General features: G+C 43.7%; 1 protein-coding gene across 2 annotated transcripts; it reads right to left on the reverse strand.

The window, feature by feature from the left end:
* Positions 1-270: 270 nt before the first annotated feature.
* LOC311533007 (dnaJ homolog subfamily C member 16) lies at positions 271-12,961 on the reverse strand. 2 transcript variants are annotated; one of them, XM_084652038.1, is made up of 14 exons: positions 12,787-12,961; positions 10,802-10,868; positions 9,942-10,275; positions 8,568-8,752; positions 7,273-7,377; positions 6,455-6,613; positions 5,492-5,622; positions 4,563-4,746; positions 3,347-3,529; positions 2,978-3,054; positions 2,362-2,442; positions 2,173-2,268; positions 1,357-1,524; positions 271-824 (listed from the first exon to the last, which is right to left on the reverse strand). In XM_084652038.1, the coding sequence occupies exons 1-14, from the start codon at positions 12,951-12,953 to the stop codon at positions 425-427; spliced, it is 2,337 nt and encodes a 778-aa protein (XP_084508164.1). In that variant the 5' UTR covers positions 12,954-12,961; the 3' UTR covers positions 271-424. The 2 variants fall into 2 exon arrangements, with proteins under 2 accessions (XP_084508164.1, XP_084508163.1); XM_084652037.1 differs by having other exon boundaries at positions 1,357-1,527.

A 12,961-nucleotide genomic window follows, 5' to 3' on the forward strand; every position in this document is an offset into this window, starting at 1 on the left:
CAGTATCACACCATGCACTATGGGCTAAGCATTGGGAAGGGGACCTGACCTATGTAACAAGTTCATTGTGTTCAGTCCAAACTGAGTCACCGTTGCGAAGAACTCACAGGTTTTCTTCAACTGAGAACAAACAAGAGACCGGACAGAGGCGATGCGGTGAGCAGGACATTAAAGGGAAATAGACTGGGTTTTGTCTTAGATAGTACAGCATTCAAATACAAGAACAATTTGGTACAGAGGACTTCAGTATGTTTCATCTTTCACTCCTAGGTCAAAGATGAAGGAAGATACTTCTACTCACTGGGCCTAGGAGAGTTCATCTAAAACCTACTGTCCATTTGTCATGACTGTTTATTCCTGGAAAGAATTGTCCATGGTTGTCATCTTAAAAAGTTTGTAGTGTTAGAATCTCTTTTAAATCCCTTCAGTCTAATGCAGGCCAGGATGGAATATAGAACCTTTGTAAGGAACCTTCTAAGAGACGTTCCATCCATAAGGACAACTTGCTTAATTTGTTCTTAACTTGTTTGGATCCTGGACTGCAGGAGGATTTTCCTCGGGCTTCTCCTGTGTGTAGCAAGGGGTCATAATCCTCACAGGACCCCATGGTTCCCCCTTCATCCCCTGATCTGTGAGGCTTGAAGAGGCAGAAGTATTTCTTGTGGCCATTTAGAGCTAGGACGTAACCGGTGTAGTCGCGCTCCAGGAAATGTTTATCGTACTGATTTGGAATGGGGGCAGCATCCTGGGCAAATTCTAACAAATACTCCAGCCATTCTCTATGCTTATCGAGACTCAGGAAGGAGAAATGAAGACAGCTGCTCCTGCAGAAGAAGTGAGAGGGAGACAATTTAGACTGTGTTCCAATTCAGACCAGACACCACACAGGAAACATCAAAGTTAGAAACTGAAGGAGGGTTGGAGTAATTTATTTTTTGCGCACACTATTTTGACTGACTTACAGCCCTGGAAAGTGAGGCCCTGTATTTGTCTGAACACAGGCACAGCATAAGTGGCAGTAGATAGACCTGGAGGGGAGAGTTCAGGCTCCATGGCCCATCCAGTCCTTGGCCTCTCCGCTGAGATCACCAGTTGCACTAGTGGCAGAGCGGAGGACATCCATCCATTACAAAGGGGACTGAGCCCACCAACCCATTTAATGCTGGCTATCAAACGGCTACCCATTTAAGCCCTCTCACAGGTGCAAGCACCCACATGAAGCTGAAGATGTTCTTGGGAGCAAGCATACACGTGACGAAGCAATGCAACAATACACACCCCAAGCCTATTCACTGCAGAACACTACACAGACCATTAAGACCATAGCAGAAGCCCAACGAGGAACTCCGTACATACCCTGTGAATGTGTAGACTTCCAGGGCAAACTTCTGAAGCAGGCTGGTTTTGGTGGGGTTGGAAAGGATCAGAACCACATTCATGTGACCTGGCCTCAGGCGCACCAGATTACTAGTATAGGTAACATCTGTTAGCTCAGTCACTTCAACAAAGCCCTTTTTGGGAATCCTGCTGGGCAGAGAGAATGACTCAAGTGAAAAAGGAGCAAAGGACAGTAAATGCTAAAGGTTAAGGATTAGATGCTGTTTGGCAAATCATTGTCTTTTCTCCTTCTTCACTCCACAAAGCATTTGTCTAGGGGCAAACACATGGGTTTCTAAGTGGCTGTATGGCGGGAGAAGGATAGCTTTTAAATGTAGGAGACGGAGAAAGTTGGGTGGATGGAAAGAAGTTGGCTGTATAGCCACTAGTCTGTTGCTAGTTCAAAGAACTTAGCAGTGGCTCCCTTGTATGACGGGTTTCAGTCACAGCTCAGGTAACAGCTACTTTCCAGTTCTCTACCTCGAAGGGACTTTTGGTCCCAAATATTCAATTTGTTGCTTTCCACGGATTGGCCGATAGCTGTGCCCATTCAACCATGCACGCTTTATATCAGCTACACCAAACTGACCCATGCGCTGCTGTTCACATGCTGCCTTTCAGTCACACCAGCTCCATTACTTCCCAACTACCTACCCACTGCCCTTCCCCAACCTGCCCTCTCTGCCTGGGGGAAAGGCAGTAGGAGCAAGACTGTGCCCCACCAAGCCTCTTGAGCAGGAAAGTGGAGGTGCAGAGAAGGCCTGACTAGTGCTGGAAGGAGTTAGCAGGAGAAACCTGTTCTCTTTGCTGAAGGCCGTGTCATTCTTTTCATTCTTTTCATTGGGTTCTTCTTTCTGGGGGAGAGGAGAGTCTCTCTCGTCGCTCGAGTCACTGCAAAGGAGCATTTTAAAATAGGGTAAGTTTCAACTGAGATGCTGAAATCTGGTCTGTAAGGCTCCAACAGATGGTCTGGTAGGTACTCACCTGAAAGCCTGAACGATAACAGTGCCAAAGAGAATGAAGAGGGCTGAGAAGATCAGGGACAGAAGTGGCATCATTTCCCGCCTAAGAGAGAAGGTTTGCAGTTAGTTCCGAGTTCCTACAGTCAACCTCTGCCTCAGGTTTTCAGCTTCCTTCCACCCCAGATAATAGCATATAATTTTCCTTGAACTGATTGTCTCCTGGTTGAAGGGCTTTAATGGAAGCTCTCTCATCATTCCTATCTCCTAATGAAAAGCCAGGAGACAAACAGAAGAATGTTTTTAAAATACCCTAAATGCTAATGAAAACCAGCACAGCAAGACAGCCAAGCCAGGACTATTGCCAAGAGGAGCAGTGTGTTTTCAGTAGCACAAAATCCAGGGGCAGACCTCAGCTTCACAGCTCAACCAGCTACCCAGGAGATGAGGCAGAAGTCAAGCTTCACTGTCCCACAGTTCCTCTCCTCTCTCCAAGAGAAGATATATATGCCTCCTTCTGTCCCTGTCAGATACCTCCATATCTTGATACGCTTTTGAATTTATCCTCAGGCAAGACAGAGGGCTATTACATCTATACAAAAAATAAGAGCTATATTGATATTTTAAATGGGATTCCATACCAGTTATTATGAAATACGCTATCCCAGACGTCTGAGACATACTCTATTGCAGAGTAGAGCCATCGGAGAAAGAACACCTGTAAAGATACAACAGGTCAGTGAGAAGGTGGCTGCTCTTCCCCCACGTGTGAAGAAACACATCAACTATGTCACTATCCCCTCTGCACCCCTTGTCCAAACCAGCTCAACTACCTCAGAGAACAGGGGCTGCCCCCTGAAGCTGATGAGTACAGTGAAAGAGTCTTGCCTCTCCAATACTCAAACCTCTAGGCACAATTCCCATCACTGACCACAGCAGTGCAGTCTTAGAGTTAACTAGAACCAACTAACATAGGTTTGTTATGTCTCTGCAAAGCTGAGAATACTTACAGGAGCAAGTTCATCATTCAAGTCTGGCAGGACAGTGTCTGAAGAGAGAAGACCAGGGTCTGTTCTTAACTGAGCCAGAAGATCCAAAAGCATGAAGTTATCCTCTTCGCTGCCCTTCCAGGCATCTTCCAAGATTTTATAGACCACTCTTCCTACATTATTGCGCCTTTCCAAGATGGCCACCTGGACAAATCAACATCACCACAAGCTTCAGGGAACAAGATACCAACTCGGAAGAAAGACTTGATGTGTCAAATGAGGATTCAGCACGAGGATCCAGATTAAAAACAGCTATTTCAGTTAATCTCTCACAACACCCATGTCAAAGAGTGGGCACAACAGCGGGATGGGAACAAGTATTAAAATACGCCACATGTTCCATAATACCCAACAGGAATAGAGATGAACAGCACGTGTTCTCTAAACCCCAGCTCCTGTTCTTTGGAAGCGTAACACTTATTTTGCATAGTGTTTTCCCTACACACTGCATTCCACATCACATTAGAGTTAGCCAGAAGGACAGTAATTAAGAAGCATAGGCAAGGAGGAAAAAGAGGGATGTTTTCTCAGCAGAGATGTGAAATAAAACAGTGGATTTGGTGGTGAGACATAGGAAGGTCATTCCAAATAGGAGAAGCTGCAGAGGACAAAGCTCTCACATGAAGACTGGAGTGACAGAGTGAAATGACAGAACGGAACAGTGCTAAATAAGTAGGAGTAGTTTGGGAAGGAGTAGAGAGAGACAAGGTCCATCCATGAGACTGGCAGGAGCAAGTTCATCGAGGGGTTTAACATCAAAGAGGACAATTTTGAACTGGACAGTGAAATGAACAGAGCCAGTGGAATCATGAGAATGGAAGATGATGAGGTTACACTTTGTACATGTCAGAAGGCAGGCAGTCGTGTTCTGCACATGCTTGAGTCTAGAGAGCTGAGATCAGGGCTGAGATCAGGACAGATCAAAAAGAAGAGAACTGCAATACACAAGACAATGAAGATCTGACCTGAAGCAGAGCATACCACCATGCAATACAAGAGGATTTGTCAGAAGTAGAAGGCCTGATCCTGCCCATAACATGCTCCCATAATATTTCAAAGAAGCAGCAGCAATGTTCTCTCCCCCCGCAACATTTTTGAGTTTGGGGTAAAAAAGTGTAAAGTTCAGAGAAAGAGAGAATGAATTACAGATTAGGCAGAAGGAAAATGTGACACTCACAGCAGATTTCCCCCAATATTTCTCATCATCCATCAGCAAGGCATGGGCAAAGTCTCGCTGACGGTCGTTGTAGATATGCACAAACCTCACGGTGTCTTTCGTGTTTGCCAGAGCAAAGGCCACAAATGCCTCATAGGTCCTAGCAAACTTGTCACCCTCGCCAGTAAGTAAAACCACACAGTACCTAGACAACACAATGAAATGGAGGATTCACAGCAGGCCTGGAGACACAAAGGAATAACAAACCCAGCCTGCCAGCTAGAACGGACCCTGACGAGCCAGAGAGACACTTCATCGTGTCTATCTTCTTATACACTCTATTGCTCAATGTTCCTATCTCAGTCCTTCCCATCTTCTATGTTCCTGTCCCCACAGAGTTACTGCAAGGTATTCTATTCCATAATACAAGAATAAGGGATAGTGAACAGAACTGAAAAGTGGCACGTTTGAAACTGATAAAAGGAAGCTCTTTCACACACACAATTAGCTTCTGGGACTCATTGCCACGGGAGAGAGGCCAAGATCTTAGCAGGATTCAAAAATAGATTAGACATTTAGATGTGTAAGAAGAACATCCAAAGTTCTAATACTAAATATAGAGAGACCCCCCTCAACACTTCTGAAGGCATATAGACCTAATCTTGAATTATTAGGAGTGTGGAGGAAACTCCCCTGGGGGCAGGTTGTCCCATCACTGCCACTGAAGGGGCTTCTTGGACATCCCTGTGCAGCATTTGGCACTGGCCACTGACGGTGACAGGATACTGGACTACATGAACCACTGCTCTGATCCCGTCTAGCAATTTCTATTCTTCCAATGACCCCCTTTATGGACCCCCCCAGACAGTTAAACGAGAGGTCGCCTGTAAGCAGCCACCAGGAGTAGCTGTGCATGAGGATAGGAGGATCTCCATTGCAGCAAGCCTTACTTCCGCTGACGGTGAGACTTCTTCACAGGACACAGCTCATGAAACAGTTTTTGGTTGGTGAGCCTGGCTGCCAGAAGGAACTTGTTCTGAGAAAGGAAGTCATCAATGAGCTGCTTTTTCATCTCTCGTGCCTAGAAAGGACAAAGCAAACAGAAGATCAGCTAAACCAGAAGGATATTCAGCTCTCAAGGAACATGAATGCTCTAGTGTTAAAGGGTCACCATGATGAAGGTCAACAAGATGCTTTACACAATGGAAGAGATGTTTGGGAGATTGGAAGCATGGCCACTCATGACTGCCCCTGGAGAAGGAGAATTAAACAGCTGTTGGAGCTGAGGGGAAAAAAAAAATCAAAAAAATCAGAGCATCCAGTAATATTAAAATCCCAACTGTCAGAAAGCGCAACAGTGACCGAAGGCTTCTGATTGACCCAGCATTTTACTGGGGTGTACCTGCACAAGAACAAAGGTTTGGGCATATCCCATATGCAGCCTTTCACTATTAATTCACTTTCTCTGTGAAACCTCTAAGTCTCATGGACTAGTCTGTTTAAGGAATTCCTCAGAGCCAAGGGTTCTTCCAAGGAGACTAACGATATCTGACAAAGCTGAATTAATTAAGAGCTGCCCACTCTCTGTACAGTCACTGCTCCACTGAAACCCAAAGACCTGCCCTCCTCCCATCAGCTTAGCTACAAAACTATGTTCCAGTGAAAACCAAAACTATCACCAGTTATCCTCCAAGTTAAGATCCTTGTTGAAACCTACAGAGCTCCCTCGCTCCCTGACATTCGTTCAAGACATCCTTCTGAAGCTCGAATTTCTGCTCCCATCCAACCCAGAGTTGGTTTGAAATGCTCCACTGACCCACTTCTGATGTAAGAAACAGGCCAGAAAAGCAGCTACTATATTTTTTACTTAAAACCCAGACAGACAGACAAAGACGCAGACCACGAAGTGATACCTGAATAACATCGGCAGGCTTATCAACGTGTTCCTTGAAGATCATCATAGTAGGGGTGTAGACATTGATGTTATATTGTCTGGACAACTCTTCAGTCCCTCTGAGTCCAACATACACGTATCCAAAGGACAAATAATCTCTGTACGCAAAAGCAGTGAGCTAGAGGGAAACAGAGGTCCAGTGCATGTTTACATTGCAGATCACGCTTTGATTCTTCCCCAGTACAGCTTATGGTGATTATTTCCCCATAGCCTCCGCAGCACTGTTAAGTCTACAACACTCACCATTGTAACAGCCAAATGACACGCAACGTCAGCCCATTCCCTTTACTAGGCTTATTACACAGTTAGCTTCTTCCTCATGACAGAGGAAGGTTGGCGGGATCCATAGCTTTATTTTACAATTTAACATTCTGTATCTTGCCAGATGTTTCTTTAGCAACTCATCGTCCTCAAACAAACTAGATGCGGTGCCCAAATGGCCCGGATCATTAACTATTTGTGGTGGGAAAGGAATGATGACTTCTCCCCTTGCCCCCAACCCCACCCACGCCCTTACTCCCACTAGAGATCTGTCTATGGCAAGAAAAGGAAGTTCTACTCATATTCAGATGTTTAAAATAGTTAGCAGAAGCAGGTCACCTGACCATGCAGTCTCCAAATAACACACATGAAATTGCTGGGTGTTCAGGGTGGATAATGCTACTTAGAAGAACCATCCAGCCTGTGCCTACACCGAGATCCCATTCTCTGCTAAGACAGGTGGATTTACAAAGCTATCCAAATGCCAGAGATAACACACAAACACAAGTACATTACCTTGTATAACAATGGCACTACTGGCATATGATCAAACAGAAGGACATGGGGTTTATTTTCTTTCTTCCAGTTTGACAGGAATCGGACATAATTTTTATCTGTAATCTTAAATGTAAAACAGACAGTTAGTTTCAACCTCAATACATTCAGAAAACTAAAGTTCAATAAGGTTAAATGGCTGCATTAGAATTGGGTCCTAAAAAGATGCCAAAATGTCATGGGTTTTTGGTTTTTTTTGGTAAAGGACAATTGTGCCCATACATCTTTTCACGCTAAGGCGATTTTTGCAAAACCAGGATTTTTACACTAACCGTTCTCTCTGCTTTTGCTGATCTTTCCTGACTTGATGTCATAAATTCTCAGTGGCATCACAATCATTTCCACAGCAACTAACTGGTGGTCATTACTGAGGATTATGACTTCAGATGGGGAATAAGCAAAAAGGGCAGAGGAGAAGTCAAACAATATGTTTATTTTAAAATGTCTCTAGTGATAAAAAAAACTCTGTCTTCCAAAAGGACTTAGTGCGCTCAACTCCCATTTAAAGGCCTGATTTAAAGCCTGCTGAAGTCAACAGAATGATACCCTATTCACTTCAGTAGGCTTTATGTCAGGCCTAAATATCAGCAGGAGTTGAGAATACAGAAAATCTTGCAAGAGGTACTGATCATTTTGCAGAAGTGGGCAAGGGGAGGGGAAGAGACATACAGTGATAGTCTCTAATGTCACGTCCACACCGGAGCACCGTTTTGGAACCTGGACATGGCTATCCTCCAAGCAGAGTTGAAACACGAATCCTTAATATAGTTGTGACTATCTCTGGTGTAGTCCCAGACAGTGTCAAATTGGCACCCGTGTGGTTACGAGCCCTAAAGTGAGCCACGTGTACGATCAAATGCTTACCATGAAGCACTGCAGTTAACCCTGAAGGACGGGAGTTATGGTAAGTGGGGTATCATCAGTGAGGGGGAGTGTCCTGCTGCCAGCTCTGGCACCTATCTCACCATGCACAGGGAACGATGGAGAAAAATTCCATCTTGTGCGTGAATGTAGTGTTTCCTTCAAAACTGCCTCCAGCATTCATAGCTGTAACGACTTCACTCATCCAAACCGCCATTCTCCCTTGATTAAGGCCATTGCAAATAGCTTCAGAAACTTCTGACACCCCCAAGACAAAGGTCACATCAGAGACTGACTCCTTCAGATGATGTGTCAGAGACAACAAAAAGATCCAAGTGCTTAGCACACACTACTACTTACCAGAATCTGAACACGCTGATCTCCCTGTCACGTACCTTCTCGATGAGGTTCCCTGGAAGAAGGCTCTCCACAAACTGCCGCAGGTTTTCTCGAATGACCGCATTGTGGAAGAAGGCTATTTTCCCATTAATGAGTCCCAGAATGGAGGGTGTGCTGTGTGCTCCCAGGTGATGTGCGAGGCGTCTCTCATATCCAGCATGGACAACTCCAATTCCCACTCCTGAAAAAGGAGGGCAATCCGAAAAGAGGGTTACCTTGACATGGTGGGTGAATGACCCAAACTCCCCTAAAGGGAATCAGCACTAAGGTGGCTTCTGTTACCAAGCACACCGAGAGGATTAGTTATTCAGCTGGTACTACATAGTGTTGCCCTTTTTCACATTCCATGGAGAGTTGTATTACTCTGCTCTCAGGAAGAAGTAACAATGGCACCATCTCCTCCTTACTCTTCTGCCTACTCTTCTTCTCTCTTCAGCATGTTAAAACCCCAAGGAAAAAATCACATTAAATATACAGTGCAGCAACTTCTGGTCCCTGCACTCTTATTTTGGATTCTGTGTTCTCTGTGACCGACTATCTCTGGTTATGTAGATGACCCATAAGGGGGACAGGAATTTTCATCCTGAGCAAGAATATTGTAAGTACTTAACTGGAATACAAGTGTATATATTGCCAGTGTTCCCTGATTTTTATTTTGGGTGCCAACATTTTCTCCCATCCTCCTGTGTCCTGCAGGATAGTGGCCTTGACTCTGGTCAAGTATGGGCTGGCTCACAGCCCCCTCTGGACTCCAGATTGCATCTCAGTACCATTCCTGGTATATATCAAAGGGCAATGTAATGTTTATATTGCAGGCCAGAACATAGTAGTCCCTGACCATGCAACACTCCTTGGTGCTATTTAGAGTGATGCAGGCACTAGGAATGGTTTAATCATACTGCAGCAGAAAAGGAGACAATCACTGAATTTAGAGATGGAAGAGACTCCCCAGACTGCATCCAGTCCATCCTCTGCCAGGGAAGGATTTCCTAATGCCTTGTCTCGTCAAGTTGCAGCTATCTCCAGGGATGGGGCTTTCACCAGCTCCCTTCAGAGACTGACCCAGCCCTACAGATCTAAAGTGTTTCCTCATGTTTTAAACCTCAATTTTTCCTGTCTCAGTTTCATTGATGAGGACTGGTGTTGAAAAGAAAGAGAGCAATGCCCCTCCACTTACACTGGAAAACAACAGAAATAAAGCTATTCACACCACACTGATAAACCACAAAGGAACTCCGTGGCTGAATTCACATTCAAACACAACCCCCAAAAGTTGAAGTCAGTTGCCGTGGCCTAGGATGGAAAGCTTTGAGAAAGCCTCTTTCTGAAAACACGTTGCATCTTGAGTTTTTAAAATTTGCTTCTCTTACCCAGCACCTCTAGCTCCTGAACAACCTCCTTCCACACAGGCTCAATGTGGATACAGCTGAAGCACCAGTCCGAGGTTATTTTAATGAGGTAGGGCTTTTTGAAACTGTCCGGTACAATCTCGTTCACGTAGTGTGAAAAATGCAGCAAGTACTTCTCATCGGAGGAGTCTCGTCGCTCCGAGTTAAAGGGGAAGTGGAAAAAGGATTCATCAAAGTAAAAGCTTTCGTGGAAGTGATGGAACTGGCGGTGCTGCTGCTGCTGAGGGTACCCCTGGTTCTCACCCACGTCTCCGTAACGATCAAAGTTTGATCTCTTTTCCTCATTGGAGAGGATCTGTCAATCACAGAGTTAAGAAGGGTTGAAAAGAGACAAAACCTGGCTCATGTTGAGAGGGAACTGGAAGGATGACAATTCCCCTTCTTAAAATGATTGAATAGCCATAAGGAGCAGACACACTGGGAAGAGGACACACATGCTGAAACTAGGGCTGCAGCACCCCCTGACTTGGAGTGGTTTTCATTATATACAGGGTTTCCAGTTTAGTTCAATGGCTCTCAGCACCCCCACTATAAAAAAAATTGTTCCAGCACCCCTGGAAGAAGAATTTTTTTTGCTGAATGTCTACCCAGTTGAGCTCCAAGAAAGGGAACTGTCATGTCTTTTCCAGGGGCTGGTTTTTGTCAAGAAAACCCAGACAAAGATTCCACCACCCTACTCTTCCATACACAGAGCTGAGAAATTGTTCCATGTAGATATAACTGGAAAATAGTAAAGGCTACTTGTAAAGGATGAACAGCAATTTCCAGGCTCTAACATACATCCTGAAAGCAGCACAAAGTTACCAAACAGTGTTGAATACCTCATAGGCCTTGCTAATTTGTATAAACTTATCTTCTGCTCCTGGGTCCTTGTTTTTGTCAGGGTGCCTACAATGCAAAAAATAAAGAAAATGGATTTTGTCCTTTAGAAAGCATCAGCAATTTATCACAGGGAGTCACAGCAAGCCACAAGTGTTTTCAGCTTCAATTTAATACTCATACTAAGCGGGATACATAGACATTAATGCCATTTATTGGTATCCACTTCTTAATCCACCTGATGCAGATTTATGGCAAAAGTCTATTTCTCCTACCCAGGCTGAACCACATAAAGAATTTCAACAGGATTTGAGTGGTGTATGTAAAAGCATTTCCTCGGTTTTGAATTTTATTTCATAAATAAATGGTCCAAGTGGAGCTAAAAAGTTGATTTAACAGCAGGCAGTAAATTCCTTCAGCAACAAACCTACCAATTTCAAAGATGCACGCTTTAGCCGCTGCTCTCTATATATTAGGCAGAGCAGCTACTTGGTACATCTGCAATTCTATTCTGCATGTTAATAGTTTTTCATGATAGCATTAGACCACAACCTTAATGCCTAGGTTCTATGAGACCCCAGAAGCTATCAGATTCTGTAGTTCAGATAACCATGTTTTTCCAGATGCTTTACATCAGCTCTTCTCTTCAGTGTATGAAACAGGTCTTAATCTATGGTCATAATTTGGTTTAGCTTAATTCACTTCCTCTTTTAGGAATCTTGAAAATTTAGCTTAAAAAAAGCTCAATGACTAGAAGTTGGCCGTGATCAATTTTTTATATATATAATAATAGATTTACTCAGTTGAGCTACTGGATGTGAGGAGCACACGTAAACTGTTAGAGAAATTAACTAGTGACTGTGATCCTGTTGCAATTCCTACAACAACCCTAAAGATATAGTACAGAAGTTATTAAAAGACATTTGTTTCTTAAATGTCTGCCCTTGTTGACTCTTCCAATATGGTATATTTTGTAATGTACAAGATGGAGAAGGGAAAAAGTTTCATATTAGATCCTCCAGAGTCTGATATCCAGAGAATTGGATGAACCGGAAGTTCGTACCATCAGAAAATATTACAGCATGTGCAGTGTGTACAAACAGCTAAAATTTAGGGCCAGATCCTGCCGTTCTTATTGTCAACCTGTGAATAAAAACGAGGAGTCTGGTGGCACCTTGAAGACAAACAGATTTATTTGGGCACAAGCTTTCGTGGGTAAAAAACCCACTTCTTTATTCACCCATGAAAGCTTATGCCCAAAGAAATCCGTTAGTCTTTAAGGTGCCACCAGACTCCTTGTAGTTTTTGTGGATACAGACTAACATGACTATCCCTCTGATACTTAGTACCTGTGAACAGTCCCACTGAAGTCGACAGGTCATTTGTGTGAGTACGTGATGTGGGATCAAGACTCTCATCACATACACAGAACATAGTGTATAACCAGCCTTTTACTTAGAATACACATGCAAACAAGATAGCTAAACATTATAGGTCCAATTCTACAAACCTCTTCTTGAGTAGTACTTACTCACAAAAGAAGAGCCACTGAATTCAATGGGACTACTCATGAAAATAAGTACTTCTCACTTTCAGGCTGCATAATTGGGCCCTTTATTAGGAAACAGTGTTCCTTCTCTCTCTCTTTTTTTTTTTTTTTTTTTTTTGAAAAAGGTTTCTCCCTGACCAGCAGATACATTTACTTAAGAAGAGTGGGCCAGCTCCTCAGCTGAAATATATCAGTGTAGTTCTATTGTGGATTTAAGTTGATTTATACCAGCTGAAGTGCTGGCTCGCTATTCAGAATATGGTTTTATTCAACATGGTAAGAGCAAGTATGGGAAAATGGTTATTGTACAATTTTGAATGTCTTTGTTTTTATTTTGTAGATGATGGTTTCTCTCACAAATATTTGGTGCATTGGTGAAAATAGCCGACTCTACCTTGTAGAAACCATTTAATATACAACATATTTTAATCCACCTACCATTCCCGGGCGAGCTTCTTATAAGCCTTTTTAATGTCAGCCTGGCTGGATGTCCTGCTAACCCCAAGGATTCTGTATGGGTCAAAATCCACTGCAGACAAAATTTGCAGGACCAAGACCAGAACCAGGACCACAACCAACGAGATGCTTAACTTTTTCAGTTCCATTTCTCTTC

The sequence above is a fragment of the Lepidochelys olivacea genome, assembly GCF_965140295.1.
Source record: "Lepidochelys olivacea isolate rLepOli2 genome assembly, chromosome: 18".
NCBI classification, from domain to species: Eukaryota; Metazoa; Chordata; order Testudines; family Cheloniidae; genus Lepidochelys; species Lepidochelys olivacea.